Source organism: Silurus meridionalis, chromosome 16, assembly GCF_014805685.1.
Source record: "Silurus meridionalis isolate SWU-2019-XX chromosome 16, ASM1480568v1, whole genome shotgun sequence".
Lineage (NCBI taxonomy): Eukaryota > Metazoa > Chordata > Actinopteri > Siluriformes > Siluridae > Silurus > Silurus meridionalis.
In genome coordinates this window covers 2,978,084-3,003,868 of record NC_060899.1, presented here as the reverse complement: position 1 = coordinate 3,003,868, position 25,785 = coordinate 2,978,084, and the positions used below count along the sequence as shown (strand labels likewise).

At 35.2% G+C, this 25,785-nt stretch overlaps 1 protein-coding gene across 4 annotated transcripts; it reads left to right on the top strand.

Moving 5' to 3' along the window:
- Positions 1 to 2,740: 2,740 nt before the first annotated feature.
- On the top strand, positions 2,741 to 24,412 carry LOC124398679 (cadherin-like protein 26). Of its 4 annotated transcripts, none has more exons than XM_046868928.1 (20): positions 2,741 to 2,819; positions 7,659 to 7,715; positions 7,837 to 7,932; positions 8,710 to 8,864; positions 8,962 to 9,104; positions 9,656 to 9,837; positions 10,590 to 10,718; positions 11,753 to 11,938; positions 12,373 to 12,653; positions 13,398 to 13,540; positions 14,089 to 14,319; positions 14,440 to 14,658; positions 17,229 to 17,350; positions 17,847 to 17,888; positions 19,101 to 19,175; positions 19,833 to 19,897; positions 20,189 to 20,254; positions 20,298 to 20,363; positions 20,695 to 20,736; positions 23,107 to 24,412. In XM_046868928.1, the coding sequence occupies exons 5-16, from the start codon at positions 8,972 to 8,974 to the stop codon at positions 19,869 to 19,871; spliced, it is 1,782 nt and encodes a 593-aa protein (XP_046724884.1). In that variant the 5' UTR covers positions 2,741 to 2,819; positions 7,659 to 7,715; positions 7,837 to 7,932; positions 8,710 to 8,864; positions 8,962 to 8,971; the 3' UTR covers positions 19,872 to 19,897; positions 20,189 to 20,254; positions 20,298 to 20,363; positions 20,695 to 20,736; positions 23,107 to 24,412. The 4 variants fall into 4 exon arrangements, with proteins under 4 accessions (XP_046724884.1, XP_046724883.1, XP_046724881.1 ...); XM_046868927.1 differs by having other exon boundaries at positions 20,298 to 20,518; XM_046868925.1 differs by lacking the exon at positions 20,298 to 20,363.
- The last annotated feature ends 1,373 nt before the right edge of the window (positions 24,413 to 25,785 follow it).

Below are 25,785 nucleotides of genomic sequence, written 5' to 3'. Positions count from 1 at the left end.
TAGTAAGGACTTATTATTTCTCAAAACAGTTGCTAGGAAACGTATTGTTGGTGTTAAAAGTCCATATTAGCTGCAGGAAATGATAAACTTTGATCGAGATTTCAGACACCAACACATACATCATGATATGCACCAGAAACATCCAAGTTGCGAGATTTTTTTCACGATACAATTACGTCTAGAGGAATCTGATGTGAAAATGAGAAAAGAACATCTTTTAGAGGTCTTTGATACAGTCATCAGACTTCCCCGTGAGTCTTGGAATTTTCTAACTTATGATGTTAGATCAAGATCACATGAAAATTAAGTTATATATATATATATATATATATATATATATATTATTTAGTCATAATGAAAAAAAAATAACTTTTGTTATGTTGAGTAGCAGAAAAAAGCAGTTGTATAAAAACCCATGTCAGGAACTCAACAGAAACCAGTGAGTTTGCCAAGAGTCAATGTGGATCTCCTCCCCATCACCTACATCATGAGTCAGAATTTTCCAAGACTTTCAAGGAAGTGTAATGACTTTATCAAAGACTTAAGAAAGGGAAAAAATGTGGACTAGTGACTGATGATTAGCAGCAAGTTCTCAATAACAACTACAATGGAAGCAGCAGTTGAGTGTTTCACTATGAAACGAAGCTGGTTCTGATCTGGTTATTCAGAATGACACAGCGAAACTGGTGATAGTAAAGTAAATGGTCAGGGATTTTAACAATAGAAAAGGGAAATAATCTTCTTGTATCCAGAGTAGGTTTCTTCAGAATGGGAATAACATTTGATGTCATAATTGCAGGTGTTACATGCCCAGATGTTAATAAGACTCTGAGTAAAATAAAAATTATGGAGAGGAGATCTTGTGAAATTGTATGTATGGGATACACACAGGTGGTGGAATTGAAGACAAGCCCAGGTTCTGTTAATAAAGGAGAATAACTATGTCCATGATTAAAGACTCGTTCCAAGTGATAGATTGGCAGATTTGACAAATCTTTTAGTTAAAGATGGAGCAATCTTATCAGCAGCTATGGAGAGAAGTCCAGGAGAATGCAATGGGTTTAAAATTGAAGAAAAAAAGTAAAGGCCTTCAGTGGATGTTGAGGTTTCACATCTTTCATTGGTCATCGACTTTCCACAATATATGTGAAGCTTGCACTATAATTTCCAGAAGATTCCAACTTTCGAGGTTAAAAGAAGGCCTGATCAGCCGTCCCTGGTCAAGACTACAAAGAGAAGTGGAGGCTAAGTGAATAAATTAGACTTCTGACTAGAAAGTCATTCATTTAAATCCCAGCATCACCAGGCTGCCATTGCTACGCCTTAAAACGAGACTCAACCCTCGATTGCTCAGTTGTATAAATGCAGTAGGACTGGAGAAGGTAAGAAAACTGGAGCTTTCTCAGAAAATAGGTTGAATATTAAAATATGTGCAGCTTAGTGATACAGGGGCTTAAACCCCAGACTTTCCAATCACTAACCCATGCCTTATCCATTGAAAGAGTGCTGTCAGTTGGGAGTGTCCAGTTCTTTATGAAAGTTCCCTTTGTATGGGGGATTATATGACCTGAGAGGCAACATGTATCATGGACATGTTGGGACAATGCAAGAAACCTGAAGCTCTGTTTACAAGATAAAGGCAATTCTGTACCTCCCCATCAGTTTCTTATGATTGTCGACAGTTTGTTTCCCCAAACATTCAGCTGAAACACTTTGCCATACCTCTTGTAAAACCTGCCAAAGATGTTCTTCACTAGTTGGAGTTTGCGATCCAGTTTCTTGTGATCCAGCTCATCCCAGAGCAGTTTAATCGGATTTAGGTGCCGTGACTGTTAGATAACATTCTTGACGACTGTTGCTCTCGAAATATTCGTCAATTCGGCTCATTTTCTTGTTGTACGGTGAAGTCAGTTCCAATGAGTCGCAATCCAGACGGGACCCTATGGTGTAATGATGAAGTATGAAATGGTTGCCATGTTGTTTCCTTTTACTTTCCGTAATCAATCTACAAACAACCCCAAACTATTAAGTTTCCACCTAAATGTTCGACTGTGTGGGTGAGGAAGTCTGATCAGATCTTCTCTCCTGTTCTCCACAAGTTCTTGAAGCTGTTAGATGTCCAATTTGGACTACAAATAAGTTTTTTCCAGTCAGTCACTCTCTATTTCTTGTGTGTTTTTGCCTTTTTCCTTTGCATATAAACAAAGGGAACACGTGTGTCAAAAACAACAAAGACTAGATGTTTAAACACTGGATAGAATCTTGGCTGCACAGAAGTAAACGCACTCTGGTTAAAAGGAACTATTAAAAATAATTATGTAAATAAATGAAAGGTCCAATACGAGCTCTTCAAAGCCTTCCTCCAGTGTTTGCATTGCGTGACACACACACACCAGGGTATGACAAAGAGTGTAAAAAAATAACTATTGTGGTTTTTAACATCTGTTTTTAAAGTATAGGTTCTCATTATGCAATTTGCAGAGCAAGTCCACTATCAAATGTGGAGGGTCCAGGTGTAAAAAAAAAACAGACAGGCAGACATTCATTAGTGTATAAACTCTACTCTAACACAATGCGCATGTTAGACGGGTTTCCTCATCGTGACAACATGACAATTTTTTCAGGTTCATTGACATTGCAGGATGCAAGTTTCTTTCCTCCCTCCATCACATCCTTACCACACCCATCACAGAGGGTTTAATTATGGGTATCTACCGCACACAGTACACACACACTGCACTGGTGAGATTGGGAGCATTAACACATCTTGTACAAGCTTCACGATGAGAAGAGCGATCATTTTTCTTCTGCTTCTGGCTGTGAGTAGGAATCGTTTTGTTTAAGTAGAGTTTAAGCTAATTTACATTAAATGTACCTGTACTGCACACCTACACTGCTTACTGCATCATATTTTAATCTGCCACTTGGATCATCAGATGGTCAAATTTAGAAAAAAAACTCTATTTATTATTTTATATATTAAACCCAAAGTTATATATAAAAATTTTTTTTTATTTTTATTTTTTTTTATTGTCTGCCTATTCAATGAAAATGTAAAAATGAGGCAAACCTTAAAATGTAAAGTGCAGGATTGTAACGTACCTTTTGCCAGCTAGTAATTTATTAAACTTGACATAACTGCATAACTTGATCAGTGTGTGTAAGAAATGTGTAAGGAAATACCGAGTTTTGTGTCCTCTTTACACTGGCTATTTCCACCTACTGCATTTGTTCAACATTTTCCTTACAAAGTAAAAAAAATAATTACATTTCTACATCACTTTGGTTGAATATTTTTCTCGGTTTTTGAAATCGAAAGTATGTAATTGGTCGGAGTACCATAACAGTAATCTGACAGGTTTTGTCTCTAATTCCTATGAACTCTGCTGCACTGAAACATTATTGTTATTCCACCTTAACCCTTAGCCTGGAGTTGACTGGTGCACATGTTTTGTACATTCATTGTCCTCCAGAAGGTTTGGAACGGCAAGGCATATTTTTATTAAAATATAAATATGACCGTTACGAATTTTAGCTATCGTTACATGCCTGAAACAGTTTAGAACACGGCACCGTGGTTTTCAGACTGTCCGATCCATCGATGAGCAAAAGTATCGGAACAGATTCAGAGTTAGCGTAAATAACACCATATCTGGTTGCATATAAAAAAATATTTATAATAATTTAAAATAAAATCGTACAAATATTTACAGCTTTGCATGCCATTTAAATTTTTGTACCATTTACTACGACGCTGCCAGGATGTTCCCACCGTGTGAGATGCCTTGTTCTCGCGAGTTCCACCATCCACTCGCGAACCACCGCTCGTGCACTGTACTGTAAAGTTTATACGTACTGTAGTGTAAACTGCTCTATTTTGCCAAATGATGTACTGTAATTTACATGTGTTAACACATTACAGTGCACTACCCCCTAGTGAGCTCCATTCTTCAAGACTCCAGACCGTGTATCGACATCCAATATATTTTCACTACAATTTTCACTAAAAGGATCACATCTCCATCATAAGACAGTGAATACCTGAATATAGACCTCAGACCATTTACACATACATTTCACCAACATTTGAAACAAGCTGCAGTAAAAGCCTTGAAAAACTATTTCAATAAATTTTTGTTTGTAGAACACTTTCAGCAATAGATATAGTCTCAAAACAGCTTTTAAATGAATGGTTTAAGTTTAGTGCATATATATATCTGTGTGTGTGTGTGTGTGTGTGTGTGTGTGTGTGTGTGTGTGTATGCATGTGTAACTGAAGTTTTTCACACACTGCCTTCATCAAACTGCTGCTGGTCTTTTTTGTCTGTCATTGTTTTCTATAATAAATGGACATTGGGTGATTTGGATGAGGTTCCATTTTGAGTCTGGTTCCTCTCAGTTTGTCATGCCGTCTCAGAGAGTTTTTGCTAAACTTTACATTCTTTTATAAGCTGCTTTGAGACAATATCTATTGAATGTGTTCTACAAATAAAAATGAATTGAAATACATTTTGAATGAAGTGCATTGTTGAGATGGCAGCGTGTTCGGGTCATTCTCTTGCCGCACAATGAAGTTCCTCCTAATTTGATTGAATGGGTTTCACTGTAAATGATCAGACAGAATGGGTCTGTGATCTCCTGTGATCATTCTGCGGCTCCATCATGAGTTCCATCATTGATAAAGACTAGTGAGCTCATTCCAGAAGCAAGCAAACTGAAGCCATGACAATTCCCCGACCATGTTTTACAACTTGTATGCTTTGGATCATGAACAAATCCTTTCCTTTCTTTACACTTTGGTCTTTGCATTCCTTTAGTCGAGATTAATCCGGTTCCAGAAGTTTTGTTGCTCATCTTTGTGAATTGAATCCAGCCTGATTGTATCTTCTATATTTCTGCATATATGTTCCTCAAATGTTGGATTGTGATAGCTTCATCCCTGCTCTGTGGGGGTTCTTGGTGATGATACCGCTGACTGCTGTTTTGAGTTGTTATTCATGGTTTTAATAGTGTTTGTCATTTCTGTTTTCCATTTCTATTGATTGCTGGTTGTTAATGCACTCGTTTCTTTTTGAAACATTTCAAAATCTTTCTCTCTCTCCTCAGATTTGTTTGGAGCGATTTATCACTCATTGCTAAGCATTTTTACCTCGTTTCCTTTTCACTCACTTTTAAACGTTCCGCCATTTCGATACTTTGTGACCTTCACTTAAAGCATTAATTATCATGTCACATAAAATGACGGAATAAGCAAAACAAGGAGAAAAAATGGTGTAAATGATGTCATCAAAAAGGCGACGAGCTCAAAAGTGTCTGAGAATTTCAGACAAAACACCTACAATTTTTCGGGTCGAGCCCCTCCTGAAAAGAGTCTCCTTCCACAATGAGCAATATAAAAGGTGGTCAGAAATTTGCATGGCTTTTCAGAATGTCACATTGACACCATTTTGCCTGAGGGCTTGTGCCATGGTTTAGAGTTCCAACGAAAGCGTTTATTATTTATTATTGCAGCGTAAATACTTACAAGGAAGTCAAGCAGGAATGAAGACAAGAAGCCTTGAGGGCTAAACAAAAGCTACTGTCTAAATATACTCTGCCGGTTTTGAATCGCAAGTAGTTTCTTAGGATTTATGGCAGTAAAAAAGACTCACAAACACGGATTGTATGAACTATAAAATCTCCAGTGTACCTAATTACATTAAATAAACATTTTTAACATTATGCAATAAATGACAATCCAACGTATTATTCCAAAAACATGCCTGAGCTCCAGGTCTTTATTACTGGGCTGTTCCAGGAACAGATGTATTTATAATGATGTCCTGTGCCACTTATATAATTGTAATTACACGTACGGTATGTTGATTCTATTCATTTATTTAAATTCTTTCAATTGCACTTGAACTAATTAACATTATAAAATGGTTATCCAGAAAAGGTGTGGGGGATGGGGTGTGTGTGTGTGTGTGTGTGTGTGTGTGTGTGTGTGTGTGTGTGTGTGTGTGTGTGTGTGTGTGTGATGAATAGGGTGAATACAGTGGGGCCACCAATTTAAAAAGATGAGAGAGGCCTGTAATTCAACATAGGTACACTTCAACTATGAGATACAAAATGAGAAAAAAAATCCAGAAAATCACATTGTCTGATTTTTAAAGAATTTATTTGCAAATTATGGTGAAAAATAAGTATTTGGTCAATAACAAAAGTTCATCTCAATACTTTGTTATACACCCTTTGTTGGCAATGACAGAGATCAAACGTTTTCTGTAAGTCTCTGCAAGGTTTGTACACACTGCTGCTGATAGTTTGGCTCATTCCTCCATGCAGATCTTCTCTAGAGCAGTGATGTCTTGGGGCTGTCGCTAGGCAACACGGTTTTTCAACTCCCTCCAAAGATTTTCTATGAGGTTGAGATCTGGAGACTGGCTAGGCCACTCCAAGACCTTGAAATGCTTCTTACGAAGCCACTCCTTCGTTGCCCGGGCGGTGTGTTTGGGATCATTGTCATGCCGAAAGACCCAACCATGTTTCATCTTCAATGCCCTTGCTGATGATTTCACTCAAAATCTCACGATACATGGCACCATTCATTCTTTCCTTTACACGGATCAGTCGTCCTGGTCTCTTGGCAGAAAAACAGCCCCAAAGCATGATGTTTCCACCCCCATGCTTTACAGTAGGTATGGTGTTCTTTGGATACAACTCAGCATTCTTTCTCCTCCAAACACGACAAGTTGAGTTTGTACCAAAAAGTTCTATTTTGGTTTCATCTGACCATATGACATTCTCCCAATCCTCTTCTGGATCATCCAAATGCTCTCTACCAAACTTCAGACAAGCCCGGACATGCCCTGGCTTAAGCAGGGGGACACGTCTGGCACTGCAGGATTTGAGTCCCTGGCGGCGTGGTGTGTTACTGATGGTAGCCTTTGTTACTTCGGTCCCAGCTCTCTGCAGGTCATTCACTAGGTCCCCCCGTGTGGTTCTTGGATTTTTGCTCACCGTTCTTGTGATCACTTTGACTGCACGGGTGAGATCTTGCGTGAAGCCCCAGATCGAGGGAGATTATCAGTGGTCTTGAAGTTGTTACAGGTCTGTGAGAGCCAGAAATCTTGCTTTTTTGTTGATAACCAAATACTTATTTTTCACCATAATTTGCAAATAAATTCTTTAAAAATCAGACAATGTGATTTTCGGGATTTTTTTTCATTTTGTCTCTCATAGTTGAAGTGTACCTATGATGAAAATTACAGACCTCTCTCATCTTTTTAAGTGGGAGAACCTGCACAATTAGTGGCTGACTAAATACTTTTTGACTCACTGTATATATATATATATATATATATATATTGCACACATACAGTGAGTCAAAAAGTGCAATATATATATATTATATGTGTGCAATATATATATATATATATATATATATATATATATATATATATATATATATATATATATATATATTATATTTAGATATTATGTATTATTATATTAGTATATCTAAATAATTATATTATATTACATAATTATATTGAAATATATTTATTTGAACCTATAATGGAACTGTGAATGTACCATTAGCAGACCAGTAGTTTTAGACGTGAACATTTCAGCTTAGTATCTGCTTGTGTTCAAGTTCCCTATGTTTTCAGCAGGAGGCTCAGAATTCACTCGGCGAACTGAGGAGTCTGGAGAAGAAACAAGAGAAAAGTGTAGGTATTCATTATAAAAAATGTACTTTCTCTCACCATCTTACATTTATTACAACCTTTTTAAAAATCATGGCACTTTTAATGTAGCGTGATTATTATAATAATTTTATTTCTTTCTAAGGAGAAAGTTCTCATTCGATCCAAGAGAAGATGGGTGCTGTCTACCTTTGAACTGGATGAGGAAAGTGATGGACCTTTTCCACAATTTTTCACAGAGGTACATCTATCTCTCTCTCTCTCTCTCTCTCTCTCTATATATATATATATATATATATATATATATATATATATATATATATATATATATATATATATAACGTTTAACTTTTAAACTTCATATTATATTTGTATTAATCTGATTTTACATTTATACACTATTTCCAAAAGTATTGGGTCACCTGGTCATAAGTTTTGCATGTATTTTTTGAGCATCGCATTCCCAGGAGACCTGGGGTGCAATCAGCGTTCAAATTCATCCCAAAGGTGTTCAGTAGGGATGAGATCAGAGCTCTATAGCAGCAAGATATTCCTCTCCAAAGCATGTACACCAGATCTTCAAGAAGCTCACTTTGTGCACAGGGGCATCGCAATGCTGGAACAGGTTTGGGTTTCCAAGTTCAAGTGAATGCAAAATTTGATTATAGCGCCATCTAAATTTGTCTTGTACGATTGAGAGCCTCCAGATTTGTGGTAACAGTTTGGAAAAGAACCACTTATGGCAGGAAAGGTTAGATGTCCCAATACTTTTACAAATATTAAAATGTATAAGACACCAGTGTATCAATGGTGCAAACTGCCTCGCTGCCTAAAAATGTCTCTTAGACATCAGTAGACATGTGTAATTTCAAAAGTTGTAGCATTTCTACATGCCTCAGGAAACTAAAAATAAAGTTATACTTACATCAGGCTGCTACACATATAATGTCAGAATTTTTGCCAGTTTTAGAATGAAATACAGTGAAACTCCTCTTACTTTTGACTCTTTTGGCTCCAGTTGCACAACGATCAACACCTGAACACTTCCCACAAATTCCGCATCAGTGGCCAGGTGTGTTAGAGGAGCCAAAGAATATCTTCGATCTTCGAGACATGACTGGTGAAATCTACATTCACAAGTCCATAGACCGAGAATTATACCCCATTTTAAAAGTAAGTCATTGTTTAAACCTGTTTAATGTTTGTTGTGTTGTTTTTTTTTTGCCATTTTCCCCCCATAATATTTATATATTAATTTTTTTATAATTAGGTACAGTTTGATGTGCTGGACAACAAAACAATTTGCTGACAAAACATTGGCTTTCGATGTAATCATAAGAGACAAGAATGACAATCCCCCTCTTTTCACACCCAATGTTTTAAATGTAAGAGTTCCAGAGAATATAAAAGAAGGTAAGAATCACTGTATATATATATATATATATATATATATATATATATATATATATATATATATATATACTGATTGACTGATTGATTAATTGATTGATTGATTGATTGATTGAAAGAAAGAAAAAACAATGCAAAGAAATTTTACCCTGTTTATCACACATGAGGTGAATGTGTAAATTAAGCTGGTAAATTAAAAGGAATAAAAGTTTTAATTCAATTAAAAATGTTAATTTGCATTCAAAAAAACATATTAGTCTTAATACAGTACAAATCAAATATTAAATGAATAACAAATTTCACTATTATTATTGTTATTAGTTGTAGTAGTATTGTATAAACAACAAATAAACATAAATAAAAAATAAAAGGAAGATAATTAGTCATGCAGTTATGCATAACCTGACCTACTACTAACTCTACTATCAATAATAATAATAATAATAATAATAATAGCCCCAAATGGCTCTCAAATAGTCTTAGTATTTAAAGTGTTTCAATTTTTACCTGCGTTTATATTTCCAGCTCTCTAATCACCGCTCTCCCTGCATTAGGTCTGCTTCCATTTTCACTGCACGCGAGCGACAAAGACGAGCTGGACAATGACAACTCTCGTATCTCTTTAAGCATCGTGTCCCAGGACCCACCACTGCCCAAAGTTTTCATCGAATCCTTCTCCGCCGTACAAAACACCATCACCGCAACGTTCGCCTTCACCGGCTGCTTCGATTTCGATGTGAGTGTGACATGGTTTCAGCCACCCATCCCTCACAATGTACACGGTATTGATTCTGTTTATACTGAAACCAATTGAAAACAAGTCGGAAAAAGTTCGACTTGATTTAATGTTCTGTTATTGTTAAATGGCAGAAATAGGATATGTGGTGTATGCAGTGCACAGAGGTGAGAACATGAGTTCAAATCCCAGCACCACTCTTCTGCCATTGCTGGGCCCTTGAGCAAGGTCCTTAACCCTCAGCTGCTCAGTTAGTTGTATGAATGAGATTATTATAAGTCGCTGTGGGTAAGGAGCGTCTGCCTAATGACTTTAATGACTTTAATAAATCAATAAATCAATACCAGAGGTGGTAGCTTAGTGGTTAGGTCATTGGACTTTGGATCTGAAGGTCATGAGTTCAATGCCCCTGAGCAAGACCTTTAACCTCTGCTAGCTTCTGGGCATCTGCCAAATGACATAAATGTAATTGTAATGTATTTATGGAAAAGTATATATCAGTAGAAGAATGCTGAGCCACCAGGCAGGAGGAAAAGAGGAAGGCAAAAGAGCAGGTTTATGGATTTAGTGAAGAAAAACATGCAGGTGATTGGTTTGAAAGACAGGCATAAGAATCACTTCTCAAAACTTGAGCTCCAGGGGTGCTGTATCATGGCTGACCCCAGCTTTCTAACATGGCTGGGATTTGTGAAGAAAGACAATTTTTTTCATGGTTCTGTGATGTACATGTGACCGTTTGTTTTTCTCTTTAGAAAGTAAAGACTTATCAAATCCTCGTCGAAGCACGAGATCACGGAACGCCACAACAATCATCCACTGCGACGGTTTTCCTCCTCATCACTGATTCCAACACTCATGCACCAGTTCTTACTGCTAAGAAGGTAAGATTGCAAATCTCTGGTACAGTGGCACTGCGATATACTGGAGTCTGATAGGCTGTGGACATGCTGAGTGTTTTACTTTATCAGCCCATATAGGGCTTAAATATAACAAAGATGAAGGGCAAAGGTTAAAAATAAATGAATAAAATTAATTTTGCATTATTTGGAGTGGTACTGCAGTATAAAAAGGGGTTCTGTCTATGCCTTTTTAATTGTAATATTTAATAATATTAAGTATTAAAATAAAAATTTACAATTTTAATTGAAATAATATTAAATACTTTAATATAATAATTTTGGAGGCATAATTAACATGTGTAAATATTAATAGCCCTAAGATAGAGATAGATAGATTATGTTTATAATGCAAATCTCCTTTAATTATATCAATAAACAATTAACTAACTATCTGAACTACAAAAATACATTATGTACAAGAAATTGGACACCTGACTTTTTCAGCTATGTGTGTTAACAGCTACTGTTCCCACAAATTTGGAGGCACACATTTATATAGGACTTTGGTGTACAGTTGCATGAACTTTTCCCATCACTTGGGTTAGGAGACTCAACCCTGTTTCAGCATGACAATGACCCTGAAAGCAAGCTCCATGAAGATATGCTCAACAAGAGATGGAATGGAATATCTCCTGCTATAGAGCTCCAACACCACTGAACATCTTTGGGGTGAATGTGAATACTGACTGCACCCCAGGCCTCCTCATCTTCTCACCTACATCAGTACCTGACTTTACCAACACCCTTGTAGCTGAATAAGCACAAATCTCCAAACAAATTGGGTGGAACATCTTCCCAGAATAGTAGAGGTTATTATAAGAGGTGAATGTTAGTTGGTATATTGACAAACGATATACCAATCTTATGGTCAGTTGTCCACAAACTTTTGTCCAAAAGAATGACATCACCACATTAGATACAATATGTTTGCCAAGAAAGTTGGTTAAAATAATTTATCGAGATAAAAGACAAACAATTCTGTATTAACTTAATTAACATCCACGTCTTTTGTCCAGCACAATGCTCAGGTTATGGAGATGGCAACCAATAAAGAAATTCTGAGGATTCCTGTTGAAGATCAGGACACACCAAATACTCCAGGATCCAATGCAGTGTTCACTATTCTGAAGGGAAATGAGGATGGAAACTACAAGATTGAGACAGACCCAGTAACCAACGAAGGAGTGCTGAGTGTCATCAAGGTAGATGGAAGAAATAGGTGTTCTTAGGTATCCATGTTGGAGAAGTACGAATATGAACATACTATTAAGCAGAATTATGTACTTTAGACCTTAGAAGAATTTCCAGTGTATTATTTTGCATTTTGTACTGTTCATGTTTGAGTCTTTTTTAATTGGATATGAACACATTTGTTCATCACTGATAGAGCATTTGCACAAGAAATGTGTTTCAAAAAAATCATCAACTGATATTATACACAAACATGTTCAACTTTTTACCCTTTTAAACATTTGCCTTTCTGGTCCTTTATGGATCATATGGACAATTACAAAGAACATCAGCATTACCAAAACATTTAGTGAATCTCCTTCAGCTTCTTTTCTAGAAAAAGAACAATTAAGGAGCGCTGTGAGGAGGAGATTCAATACATGGATCTGTATGTTTTGTTCCACAGGGAAAGGATTATGAGAGAACGACTTTAGCCGAACTGGAAATCGGTGTGGAGAATGAAGAGCCGTTGTTTGTATGCAATAATTGGAAGCCGGTCAGTCCAGTACCAAAAGATGTAAAAGTTGGCGGCACTGCTAAAGTCGCTGTCAAAATTGTTGATGTGAACGACCCCCCCGTGTTTAAGAATAAGATTCAGAAGGTTTTCAAGGTTGAGGAAGAAGATCCAGGGGAAGTGTTGTACATGCCCATAATCACAGATGAGGATTCAGACCCAAGTAAAATCAGGTAATATCTATCTATCTATCTATCTATCTATCTATCTATCTATCTATCTATCTATCTATCTATCTATCTATCTATCTATCTATCTATCTATCTATCTATCTATACACCTTGATTAGGCATAACATTATGACATTGTAACATTATGAGTATATTGAATAATTGGTACTGGCATTTATTAGGCAGCAAGTGAATATTTTGTCCTCAAAGTTGATGGTATAGAAAAATGGGCAAGCGTAAGGATTTGAGTGAGTTTGATGAGGGCCAAATTGTGATGTCTACGACTGGGTCAGAGCATCTCCAAAACTGCAGCTCTTGTGGGCTGTTCCCAGTCTGCAGTGGTCAGTATCTGTTTAAAGTGGTCCAAGGAATGAACAGTGGTGAACTGGGGACAGGGTCGTAGGTGGCCGAGGCTTGTTGATGCAGGTGGGAGCAAACACTGGTTCGTGTGGTCCGATCCAACAGATGAACTCCTGTAACTTAAAATGCTGAAGAAGTTCATGCTTTTAATGATCGATGGGTCATGATTGTTTTTGAAGCAACAGGGGACCAACACAATATTAGGGAGGTGGTCATAAGTTATGCCTGATCAGTGTATTTACATATGTATATTTATATACTGTATAAACACACACACACACACACACACACACACACACACACACACACACACACACACACACACACATAAAATACTATCCAATAACCTGTTTGTTGATCCAACAAAATAACTGTGTGTGCATCAAGGTATGAGCTAGTAGAAGATCCGGCTAATTGGATGTCTATGGACCCAAAGACAGGCAGTATTTCCCTGGTCAAGAAGATGGACCGGGAGTCACCGTATGTCCGCAACAGCACCTACACTGTTGTGATGCGAGCAATTGATGATGGTATGCTCTCCTAACGTAGACTTCCATCATTTTATGTTCGATTGGAATCTATAGGTTGACTGCGCAAACACATGAACCTCAAACAAATAGGAAATTGCTGTTATTGTGAGGTGTAATTATTGATATATTGATGCATTTTCTGAACAAATGTGTATGTGCTGTAATATTAATGAATGGCATAATAGTCATATGCAGAATATTTGTATCTTCAAAAACTTGCTCCCCATTCCACCTTACTTAATATGGCCAGATTGGGTTCCTGTCTACTACACTAAGCAAGTGCGTTAAGGTTCTTGTGTAAGAACTTGAGTGTCCTGCAGAAAGCCCTGTCCTCAACCGCATTGAACACCTTTGCGATGATTTGAATCATCAAGAGTGGAACAGAATTGAATGATTAAAACAGAAAAGAGGAATTAAATCTGGAATAGGATGTTCAACAAGTGCATATGGGTATGATAGTCAGGTGTCCACAAACACTACCATCTACCAAAACTAATTATGTCCACTTGCTGTTCTCTTTATGTCTCTGTCATTGTTTGGTGTCTCAGGGGAGCCTCCTGCCACAGGTACAGGAACTCTGGTGATACGTCTAAGTGATAAGAATGATAATACACCACATCTGGTCTCCAACACGTTAGTGATGTGCGGGAACAAAGTTGACCAGGTGAAAGTGACTGCCGAGGATGCGGACGTGTTTCCGTTTAGTGGACCTTTCACCTTTACATTTGGCAAAGAAGATCAGGAGCTGATGAGCCAGTGGAAGCTTGACACAAACATAAGTAAGCATAGAGAACAACTTGTTTTAAAATTCTAGGGTCTAAATATTGACCACATTGTTTGCTTTTATTGCCTGGATGTCCTCTGTATTTGTAAAAAAAAAAACCTAATTTCTGCTTCAGAGTCTGAAACTTTTTTGATTTGCCGGAAGCCTCTGCCATATTTGAACTACACAGTTCCACTGAAGATTGTAGATCTACAAGGGGGAGTAGGATACGACGACTTGCATGTGGTGTTGTGTGACTGCGGTGAAGGAGACGGGTGCTTGCAATCTCCTCGAACTTCCAGGCTCCAAGTAGCAGCAATAGTAGTTATACTGGGAGCGATACTGTTGATGACTGGTGAGTCTTTCCATATATATGGAAATATTCCGTCCCACTTTCTCTTTTATCAATGTTATGTTGCCACCTGATACTACAATCATTCAAAATGCTTTTCTTTCTCATTAATCTGCATTTCATAATAACAAAGTGAAAACAGACATCTACAAATTTCTGTAAAAAAAACCAAACAAACAAACAAAAAAAATCACATAAGTATTTAGGCATATTTACTCAGTACTTACTTCTTGAAGCCCCTTTGGCAGCATTTACAGCCTCAAGTCTTTTCTGTGTATGGCGCAACAAGCTTTACACACCTGGACTGGGAGATTTTCTGCCTTTCTTATGGCAAATCCTCTCAAGCTGTTGGATGGGGATCGTAAGTGGATAGCTACTTTTAGGTCTCCCGAGAAATGTTCAATAGGGTTGAAGTCAGGGTGAGTGGTTGCTCAGTGGTTAAGGCTTTGGGTTACAAATCAGAAGGTCAGTCGGTTCAAGCCCTGTTATCACCAGGCTGCCACTCCTGGGCCATTGAGAAAGGCACTTAACCTTCCAGGGGCACCGCATCATGGCTGACCCCAGCTTCCACACAAGAATTTCTCTGTGCTATAATGTATATCTGACAAATATTCTATTTTATTCTATATTCTATTCTATTCTAAAAAGTGCTCTGGCTTGGCCACTCTGGGATTTTTTTCTTTAGAAATTGTCCCTAAGCCACACTGTGTTGTCTTTGGTGTGTGTTTAGGGTTGTTGTCATGTAGGAAGATAAACATTTGGCCCAGTCTGAGGTCCTGAGCTTTCAAGATAATTGAGGTTATCTCTGTACTTTGCTCCATTCAGGTTTCCTTAAACCTGACCAGCTGCCCAGTCCCTACTGCAGAAAAACACCACCACAGCATGGTGCTGCCACCATCATGCTTTAATTTTTGGATGGTTTTGGGCAAGTGATGGTCGGTGCCTGGTTTCCTCTGGACATAGCATATAGATTTGAAACCAGTTAAATCTTGGTTTCATCAGACCAGAAAATCTTGTTGAAAGGCCTTTAGGGCTTCCATGGGTTTTGCACTGAAGAGAGGCTTCCGCCTAGATATCTCTGCTATAAAGCCCAGCTATATGGATGGTTGCAGCGATGGTTGTTCATCTATTTTTAAAGTACAGTTTGTCTGCAAATGAAATCTACACAGTCTCTCCATTACCCTAGATGAGGGGTTTCCAAGCTATTTTCCTATACTGCCTTACTTTTAATGCATCTTATTCCTAAAAATCAATCAAATGCAGGTAAATTACGTTTGATAGTTGAACATGTTTGAAGGAAAAAAGTCTCAATCAGAGCTCTCCATTAGTAGATTTCCATTTAATTTTTTACAAAAAGATTGGCAGGTAATTCTCTCAGTGACAGCCTCAGATTGGCAGGTCTCTTTAGTTCTGCCATTTCTGGTGACCCTGAGCAAATATGTTCTTTGATTGCTTGCCTTGTGGAGGTGCTGCCTTGTTCAAGACAGTAGGTCCACCTAGTATTGAAACTCAGAAGTCTTCTTCTTCCTCTTCTTTCGGCTGCTCCCATTAGGGGTCGCCGCAGTGGATCATCCGTCTCCATACTACTCTGTCTTCTACATCTGCCTCTTTCACACCAACTACCTGCATATTTTCCCTCACCACATCCATAAACCTCCTCCTTGATCTTCCTCTTTCCTCCTTCCTGGTGGCTCCATCCTCAGCATTCTTCTACCGATATACCCCATGTCCCTCCTCTGCGCATGTCCAAACCATCTTAGTTGGGCCTCTCTCACTTTGTCCCCAAAACATCCTACACGCGCTGTCCCTTTAATAAACTTGTTTCTAATCCTGTCCATCCTCTTCACTTCTAATGTAAACATCAACGTCTTCAGCTCTGCTACCTCCAGCTGCACCTCCTGTCTTTTACTCAATGCCACTGTCTCTAAACCATACAACATCTTAGGTCTCACCACAGTCATATAAACTTTCCCTTTTACTCCCTCAGATACTCATCTATCACAAATCACTCTTCTCCACCCACTCCACCCTGCCTGCACTCTTTTCTTCACTTCTCTAGAAGATAGACTATTCTATTTTTAGACTTTGATATGGGCCAATTAAAAATGGGCTGTAGTTTGGACACCCCTGCCCTAGATGTAGTCAAACACCAGAGATATTTATCTTTAAATATCTTTGTTAAAAATAGGATTTGATCTACTGATTTACCATAAATAAATATCTAAACCATTGCCCTTTTTTTCAAAACTTTAAACCAGGATCAGCTGTGATACTGCACCTCTGGAGCACAGAGGGTTAAGGACATTGCTCAAGGGCCAAAGAGTGGCAGTTTGGCAATGCCAGGGCTTGAACCCCCAACCTTCCAATCAGTAACCCATTGCCTTAGCCACTGTTTTATTTTTAAACTGCTGCATGGTTAGAAAAGTTATCAATAGTAGGCAGCCTCATGAAAGTGCAAAATGGGATAGACTGATACTGCAGCTCTACATTCCACACTGATCTGACTCATCATTTCTTAATAACTAATTTGAATAAAGAGGCAATTATTTACAGAACATTTGTTTTGTTTTTAGTGCTGCTCTGCTTTACTTTCTTCTGCGAAAAAAATAAGAAACAATTCACAGCATATGAAGATGATGGAAATATCCAAAGCCTGATAAAATTTAATGAGGAAGGACAAGGTTCTTTTGACAAGGTGTGTGCAATACAGTCGTACATACATGGTTATATGGTTTATTAGAGCAATAATCTACAACTGGGTGTTTATATTTATGTTATCACTGGCAGGCCAATAGCATATATATTTGTTTTTTATTAAGCTATTATATTGGAACATGCTGGACTTAGACAAAAATGTCTAGCTGTAATAAATACATGTTATATACATTATAAATGAAAATAAAAATGGTAGTAATACTAATGGTAGTCGTTTTACCCTTTCAACATTTTAGTGGGGCAATTAATATGTGCAGTAAGAACAAAGAGATAATCTCGTTCCTCCAGGTTTTCTAGTTTCCTCCTACTTCCTGAAACCATACCAGTAGAATAAGTAGTTAGAAATATGTGTGAATGTGGATGGTAAAGGAGCAATCTCATGAACTGGTGTTTTCCAGTGACCAGTGTTTTCTGGACTGATACACATCGCATATTAATAAATTACCACAATTTACCTTTTTTTATTTTGTTTTCAGGATTTTTATGAAAAATGGGAACTACAGGTGAAACCTAAACACGTGCGTATTAATAATTTAGATTTTCCCTATTCTTTATTAATGTATGCAAAATGATTATTCTAACTCACTCTGAATCAACACAGCTTATGCTTCCTAACCACCTTAGACAATAAGTGTAACAAAATAATTTATTCTTTCTAATAAATACTTATATCTCAGCACGGCCTATTAACAGCACCAATAGATAAATCTAATGAAATGAAATGGTGCAATAAACCATCACTATATTAATTTTCTCAAGTTTCTCATTTCACGTGACAGTAACCTTCCCAAACTAGTACTAATCCATCCTAATGTATAAAACTTTACATGATGTTATCCTACTGTTAAGCATCCTTCCTGATCCTGTTCATTTCTTACCACTTAATTACATTGTTAACTTCCTAGCCACCTGATCTTAGAGACTCTCCATTCGGTTCTATTCCACACATTATGCTAACTTTACCTTGCCTACCTTCTCTACTATATCCTATGGGGGTCAGATCTTATTGAAAAATGGGTGCAAGCAAGCAGAATCTACACCTAAAGTTGTTAAAAGCAAAGATTAATAGTTTGAACAGATAGTATCAGGAGTGTCTTCTGCTTGATTGGAATTCCAACGTCTGTCCACACCAGCAATCAAATCAAATCAAATCAAATCAAATCAAATTTTATTTGTCACATACACATACATACAGGGTACGACATGCAGTGAAATGCTTTTTACGACGGTCCGGCATGAGGGAATAAAATGGGGTGAAAAGGAGAATAAAAAAATATATAATAACAAAATTTAAAGAAATATATAACAAGAAAAAGAAGGCAAATAAATAAGGATATATATATATATATATATATATATATATATATATATATATATATATATATATATATATATATATACAAAAATGCTTATGGCAGTGTGCAGTTAAACAGTAAACAGTAAACAACAGTAAACCAGTTAAGCATGGTTTTTGATTGTCCATAAAGTGTCCGTGTGCGGTCTGGTGTGGTGTAAAGTGTCCATGAGTGTCCGTGTGCAGTAAGGTGTGGTGTAAAGTGCACTGTGCTGTGCAAGTCCAGTGTCTAAAGTTAATGAATCAGATTGTAAAAATAAAAAACACTTACGCTATCACACGCACTACTATAATCTTATTTACCAACTTCATTCTATCAAACATTTACTACACCACCTGAAATTGCTGGATACTGATTTATATTTTCTTCTTTTAGCCTGTAAAATCTTTTCAGCCGGACGATGCTGTTTATCTAAAAAACTTGATGACAGACACTGTCATCAACATGAAGGTGTGTACTTACAGTATATAATACTTACATACATACATACATACTGTACACACACACACACACACACACACACACACACACACACACATATATCCTTTAATATCACATATAAATACTTTAATATCTATCTATCATCTATCTATCTATCTATCTATCTATCTATCTATCTATCTATCTATCTATCTATCTATCTATCTATCTATCTATCTATCTATCTATCTATCTATACATACATACATACATACATACATACAGATGTATAGATGAGTGGCGTATTACAGGATGTAAATGTACATGGTCTGTTTTTGGACTTATTAGACTCTACATTCTCAGAGATGTTCTTCCCTTGTTTTTCGTATAGTCTTAAATCCAGACTCCAACACTGGACTTGTTTGTGTTGAAACACAGATAGCTAAGCGGACTTTGTGGTAAAAGCTTGCTAGTATGCACAGGATGTTACCTGCATAATTGTTTTATCTTCACTTATGACATTTGTGTAATTTCTTTTTTTTTTACCAGCACTTAGTGAATCAGATTGTGAAAAACACATCTCACGCTATTACTGTACCCGCACAACTATAACTTTATTTACCCAACTCCATCCTACCACACATTTACTACACCACCTGAATTCTGATTTATATTTTCTCCCTTTAGCCTGCAACATATTTTCATCCGAACGCAACATTTATCTAAACAACTTGAAGACAGATGCTGTTAAGGTGTGTATTTACAGTATATAATCACTTACATATTTAGCAATACGTTATATAGCAATATATATATATATATATATATATATATATATATATATATATATATATATATATATAAAATTTTACTTCTCTCATATATCTATTAATATTCACATTATTTTATGCAATTGTTTTATTTTTACTTATGTCTTTTGCATCATTTATTCGTGTTTTTCCAATATTTGCCAACCATTTGTATATATTTAAAGAGAGTTACTGTCACTTAAGGTTTTCATGCTGTCCCCCCATTTTGTACAGGACACCAAGGTCACATATGGATTTGGAGACAGACTTGACTCATGTTACTCCTACAGAATGAACAAAGTGAGTTTTACAAAGGCTACATCTATGAACTGTCAAACACAAACTGGTTCCTAGTAACGGATTCAACGAATATTCTATTGTCTCCGATTGCAATATTTTCCCTAAGCAGGTGATCCCTAAAGAGTGTGATTATAAATCTTTAAACTATACAAAACACTGGAGAGTGAGAACTAACATGAGCACTGGAATGTGTGATTATGAGTCATGTTCTTTCTACAGTATAACTATTGTGTGTTGTGTCCTGTCAGGCATGGAGTAGAAATGGTACGAATTGGAAATATGGCACTGTTGTCTGTTGTCTGTTGTCTGTTGTATGTTGTCTTAGATGTAATAATAATAAGTAGAAATCATGCTAATGAAAAATATAAAATCTATTTCACACAAGTTCTGTGGTTATTTTTTCTATATTCTGAGGATAAACATATATTTGTATTTTTCAGAGCGGACTGAGCAGCACTCTTCACACTCTAATCACTGTACAGGTAAAAACTCCCTCTTCCAAATATACAAACTTGTGCTTTACTAAAGCCTTAGTGGGCTCTAATAATAATAATAATAATAATAATAATAATAATAATAATAATAATAATAACTGTAATAATAATAATAATAATAATAATAATAATAATAATAATAATAATAACTATAATAATAATAATAATAATAATGACAATAATAATAATAATAATAATAATAATAATAATAATAATAATAACTATAATAATAATAATAATAATAATAACTATAATAATAATAATAATAATAATAATAATAACTATAATAATAATAATAATAATAATAATATAATAATAATAATAATAATAATAATAATAACTATAATAATAATAATAATAATAATATTGACAATAATAATAATAATAATAATAATAATAATAATAATAATAATAATAATATTGACAATAATAATAATAATAATAATAATAATAATAATAATAATAATAATAATAACTATAATAATAATAATAATAATAATAATAATAATAATAATAATAATAATAATAATATTGACAATAATAATAATAATAATAATAATAATAATAATAATAATAATAATAATAATAACTATAATAATAATAATAATAATAATAATAATAATAATAACTATAATAATAATAATAATAATAATAATAATAATAATAACTATAATAATAATAATAATAATAATAATAATAATAATAATTAATAATAATAATAATAATAATAATGACAATAATAATAATAATAATAATAATAATAATAATAATAACTATAATAATAATAATAATAATAATATTGACAATAATAATAATAATAATAATAATAATAATATTGACAATAATAATAATAATAATAATAATAATAATAATAATAATAATAATAATAATAATAATAATGACAATAATAATAATAATAATAATAATAATAATAATAACTATAATAATAATAATAATAATAATAATAATAATAATAATAATAATAATAATAATAATAATAATAATAGATATAGCTGCAACCAAGGCATTAAAGCTCATAAGAAAAGAAAAATTAGCAACATGCCCACAGAGTTTCATTCTGTTGGCCTCCGTTAGGTGAAGATACAGTATCTCATTCCATTCAGGAGTTATATCCATTTTAATGAGATATCTTCACCCAACTGAGTAGACGTGTATAAGCTCACTCGATGATCAAATTTAAAATTATTGTGGTGCTTGACCACTTGGTGGCGCTATAAGAAGGAATAAAACTAAAAACAGTTAACTGTACATCTGTTATTCCCAACAAATTGGCTTTAGTGTCTATGTCCAATGTGTCACAAGGGTATATGAGGACATTCGCATTTCTCAAAAAACATGGCCCCCATCGAAGTTTGAGCACCTAAGGTTAACGGAGGCCAATCGGAATGAAACTCAGTGGGCATGCTCATTATGTTTTTTTGGTTTTTCCTATGGGCCACAATGCTTTAAATGCTTGAACCCTGGCTATCATTATTATTTTTATAAGTAGTAGTTGTAGTTGTAGTGGTTATTTGGTTGATTGGTTATTGATCCACAGAACTGAGGAAGTCTTGATTCTGATTGGCCAGAAGAAGTTCATTTTGAATAACTCCTTCTATATATTGCTTCTTCTATAAAAGCAGAGCAGCTGAAGAACATATATAACTTTTATCTTTTTTCCAACATAAAGCATAATACTTAAAACAGTAAAAAATAGTGACGTTTATTTAACCTCTAGGAACGTCTCCAGTGTGAGCATTTTGTAATATATGCTGGTAGAACAAAGCAGTTTGAAGGTTCTCAGGAACGCAACAGAAAACTGATGTGGAGAGCAAAATGTTCTTCTACCTAACAAATAATGTGACCTTAGTATTATCTAATTCTTACTCCCAATCAAGTTCTAAAACAATTACAACTACTATTACTACTATTACTCTAGATTCAGAAATTGCTAGTTAATTTAAAAAAACACAGCAATAATAATAATAATAATAATAATAATAATAATAATAATAATAATAATAATAATAAATATTATTATTTTAATTCTCAGTTTTAAAATAATAACAATTATAAAATAATAATAATAAAATAATAATAATAATAATAATAACAATCATTAATATTATTATTATCATTATCATCTTTATTATTATTATTATTATTATTATTATTATTATTATTTTAAAGTTGAGAATTATATCTTAATTATTTCAGAAATAATTTCAATGTTCAAAAAAAGTAAAAATTTAGAATTTTTGAAATTCAGAAATCTGATATATGGGTCAATGACAAAGTCAGTGTTTATAACCTTCATGTTAATGATTTTTATTTTCTCCTGATTGTTCATTACTGCAGGTGCACAATCTAGAAAAGAAGGAGCAGCAGGACTTTCTGGAATTCACAAAAGATTATAGCTGTGAAAGAACTGACCTCAGCACCCTCGACATCGATTCACTAGACCTCTGCTGCTTTGATGAGGATTTGGACTTTTTGGAAGATTTGGGTCCCAAATTTAACACTCTGGGTGAAATCTGTCAACAAACCATACAAGAGAAGAAGATCATTTTTAAATAGAAGTTGCTTTTCACTCGGATCTTACACATTTTGAAGCAGTTTTCCTTACATTCATCATGTTTTGTGGATAATACGCCATACTCAAGAAAACTGGAGGATTTTATAATTATTTAGGAACTATACATGTTGTTTTATGAAACAGTTCCACAAAAGCAGCAAATGCTAATTCAGCATTGATGTTTGCAATGAGGTAGAAAGTATTGTATAAGCAAAAGAACATTTTTCTACAAGTGTTGGATCTGCCAGGCAAATGAAATTGCTGTTTTATAATGCAGTAATCACTAATATACATGAATTCCTCTTAGAACACTTTAATTATTTCCACTATATGTCAGTTGTTAGTATTATGCTGTGTTACTGAAAGTCAGGGGAGAAGATGAAGCTTGGTAGAAGTATAGTAGGTCAGATCCTCAGGGGAACAGCACCTGGTCTACCCCTATACTGAAGACTGCAACTACAAGAAGATCTTTTGTGGATGTTTGGAAATCTTTGTTGATTTTCATGTTTAATATAAAGTAGACTTTTTGGATAACAGTAAACTTCAAGTCACCCCAACATCAATGGTTTTCTGGTCTCTACTGTGGATTTACTTCACTGTCTTCACATATCCGTATGAAGGAGTCTTCAAACGGATGCAGAAGGTTGCATTGCTGCCTCACAGTACCAGGTTCAAACCTGATCTCAGTTTACTTTTTTTTTACATTTATGGCATTTGGCAGATGCCCTTACAATTATCTCAATTATCTGAGTAGTTCAGATGATTCCTCACTCATTGTCTGAGAACTCATACCTCATTCACAGCCGGCACTTCAGAATCAGAATCAGGTTTAATGGCCAAGTGTGTTTACACACACAAGAAATTTGGTTCCAGCTGTTACTCTCCAGCTGTTACTCTGACTCTCAATGTACAGACATAAATAAAACTATTCCTTCAACTTGGACTACACAAGACAAAACAGACAAGATGAGACAAAAACAGACAATGTGAGACAATATGTGAGACACTTGATCACGCCCTCACCCCCACCCCCAAATACGCTTCAGAACCATATGTATTGTTAAATGTATTAGGACTTTCATGCTGTAAATAAACCATCAATAAAGAATGTGGCAGTTTCATTGACTAATATTGTTGCTTTTAAAGTCTAAAATGCTGCAAATTTAAATGAGCTGCCTGAAATACTGTAACAAGGACAATGTAATAACAAATGTAATTGAAAGAGGGAGGCATTACTCTGCAGAACGAAACACCTCAGCACTTTCACAACCACGAGCTGACAGGCAAGTTGCAGGCTTGTGACACTGTTAAACACTTTTTCACGTCAGAGCAAATGTAGATCGTAATTCTTAGGAAGGCTCCGCCCCTCGTGAGAATGAACAAGGTGCAAATAATCAGGAAGTAGAAGGTCAAAGCTAGTGATGGTACGGTAATAAATGAGTGAAATGAAGGAGTGGGAATTTGCACAAACTTTCATCATTGTGGACAGAGTGATCAGCCGATGGCTCTTAGCTCTTCTCTGGATTAGCTGCTAGCGTCCTTTTCTTTGTTTTATCTGAATAAAACAATATGACAATAAAGTTAATGCAAATAGTAAGCGGAATGGCGGCATGAGTTCGATGATTAGAAACGTGTGTGCTTTTGGTGTGGATTATGTGTTAACTTTTACCTTTAGTGAATGCGTATTCAGATTTTTGTTAGCTAGCTAGCTTATTTGTTAGCTGTGGGTACACAAAATGGATGACATTTGAGTATAAACATTCTTTGTGCTAGATGCTAGGTTTGGTTGAAACCAAGCCAAAATGAACCAGATGATTTTGGCGTTAGTGTTGAGCATTTACCGCTTTAATTAGTCTTAAATTAATTAGTCTAAATTGTATTTAAAAAATACAAAATATATCATTGCTATTAATAAGAACAATCATTAAGCATTTATAAAAAAAGACTTTAACAAACTGAACTGGATATAGAAATTTATATCATAATGGATCTAGAAATATATTATAATAATAATAATTATTATTATAAAGTATAGATGTATTTTTTTATTAAAGTGTGTTAAGTAGTAAAGAGAATGCAACCCAAAAGCAAAGGGCGGTAACTTTTCCCCCGAGGTGTTGGGTGAAGGTCGTTGGACTAGTTTGTTTCACTGCGAGAAAGAGCTGAGCGTAGGCTTCGCGTGTGTACTTCAAAAACAGTCACCTGCAATTTTAAACATAGTAAAACTTGGCCTCACTTGTAAAAGACGACAATGACGAGAGCACGGATGAACACACACACCTTCTTACATGCTGCTAAATCAGTGTCGTTTTGTTGCCTCAGGTGTAAGTTCTCTTATAAAATGTAGAAAGGTAGAGGCTCACGTGCACAACTGCCAAAGTTTAATGACACTCGTCTTAAAATGCTCTTCACTAAAAGGCTCTGAGGTGTGTACAGTATATCCCCCAGTGTATACAGTAATC